Source organism: Dysidea avara, chromosome 8 (assembly GCF_963678975.1).
Source record: "Dysidea avara chromosome 8, odDysAvar1.4, whole genome shotgun sequence".
NCBI classification, from domain to species: domain Eukaryota; kingdom Metazoa; phylum Porifera; class Demospongiae; order Dictyoceratida; family Dysideidae; genus Dysidea; species Dysidea avara.
This window is the reverse complement of record NC_089279.1, coordinates 21503959-21504987: the sequence shown is the minus strand read 5'-3', so window position 1 is coordinate 21504987 and position 1029 is coordinate 21503959. Positions and strand designations below refer to the sequence as shown.

Here is a 1029-nt window from a genome sequence, read left to right as displayed (position 1 = left end):
AGAGTGTTTAGACTGCAACAGTAAACATCTTGACAAGAGGGAGCTAGTCATCTACTATGGAATACTGCAGTGTGCTATGTTTCACTTGGTGCATTCTGGTACTGTCTGCTACTGGTATGTGTAACTATATAATATTGTGGTCATCAGTAAACTAGCTAATGTGTTAATGTTTAATAGGCAGAACTGCTGATAAAATAGTGATTGATATAGCAAATAATATCACTGCTGGAGAGGAATATAGTGGCAGCTGTACTCTCAAAGATGAAGATAAGGACCTCTATGTTGAATCAACTGAAGGATCTGGGTGCAACGTGACTCATGGAAATATACCTCAGAATGCACAGAAAATAGACTTTAACCTAACCTGTGACAATAAAAATGATTCATACACTGCCACAATAGAATGCCACTCTTCTAAAGTTTATTGTGAAGAAAAGATCAATGGTAAGATAACATGGTGCGGCTTTTATGATTATGTATTATATTATCATTACAGTTATCCCTAAACCAAAGATTACTACCAAACCAACCAATGTGACTACCATGGTTGGACTACCAGTCACTTTGTCATGTCATGTTAAAGGAGATCCTAACCATTACTGGGTTGGGTGGATGTACAGGGACTCTATCATTCAAGAAGGAGAACAATATGCTACATCTACTGCTAGGTCAACCAGAGGTACACATCACTACCTCACAATACATACTGTGAAACAATCTGGGAATTATGTGTGTAAGGTATACACCATACACGGTCCTGTGGATGAAACGTCTAACAGTGTTACTATTGAAAATGGTATGAACATGAAATATTACTTGTGCCACACATGTTCATATTTATTTGTATAGATGCAACTGAACCAACACCAACATCACTTATGGATGTAGTATACAAGCTCTTGTTCTCTTGATTGAAGTCAGTGATGGATCAGCAATAAACACTTATTTCTATAAATCATTTTTCATTGTATAACACATTGTATAAATATGTAATGTAGATTTTAATGAAATTTAAATTATTGTTATGAA

General features: G+C 35.5%; 1 protein-coding gene across 1 annotated transcript; it reads left to right on the top strand.

Annotated features, from left to right (window-relative positions):
• Positions 1-1029, top strand: LOC136264666 (uncharacterized). Its single transcript, XM_066059444.1, has 4 exons — positions 1-114; positions 178-444; positions 497-796; positions 850-1029. The coding sequence occupies exons 1-4, from the start codon at positions 57-59 to the stop codon at positions 909-911; spliced, it is 687 nt and encodes a 228-aa protein (XP_065915516.1). The 5' UTR covers positions 1-56; the 3' UTR covers positions 912-1029.

Excerpts from the sequence above, each read along its gene's own strand:
- LOC136264666 (XM_066059444.1), top strand. The coding sequence starts at position 57 with ATGGAATACTGCAGTGTGCTATGTTTCACTTGGTGCATTCTGGTACTG. Across the intron at positions 115-177 it reads TCTGGTACTGTCTGCTACTG|GCAGAACTGCTGATAAAATA; the intron begins GTATGTGTAACT and ends AATGTTTAATAG. Across the intron at positions 797-849 it reads CAGTGTTACTATTGAAAATG|ATGCAACTGAACCAACACCA; the intron begins GTATGAACATGA and ends TTATTTGTATAG.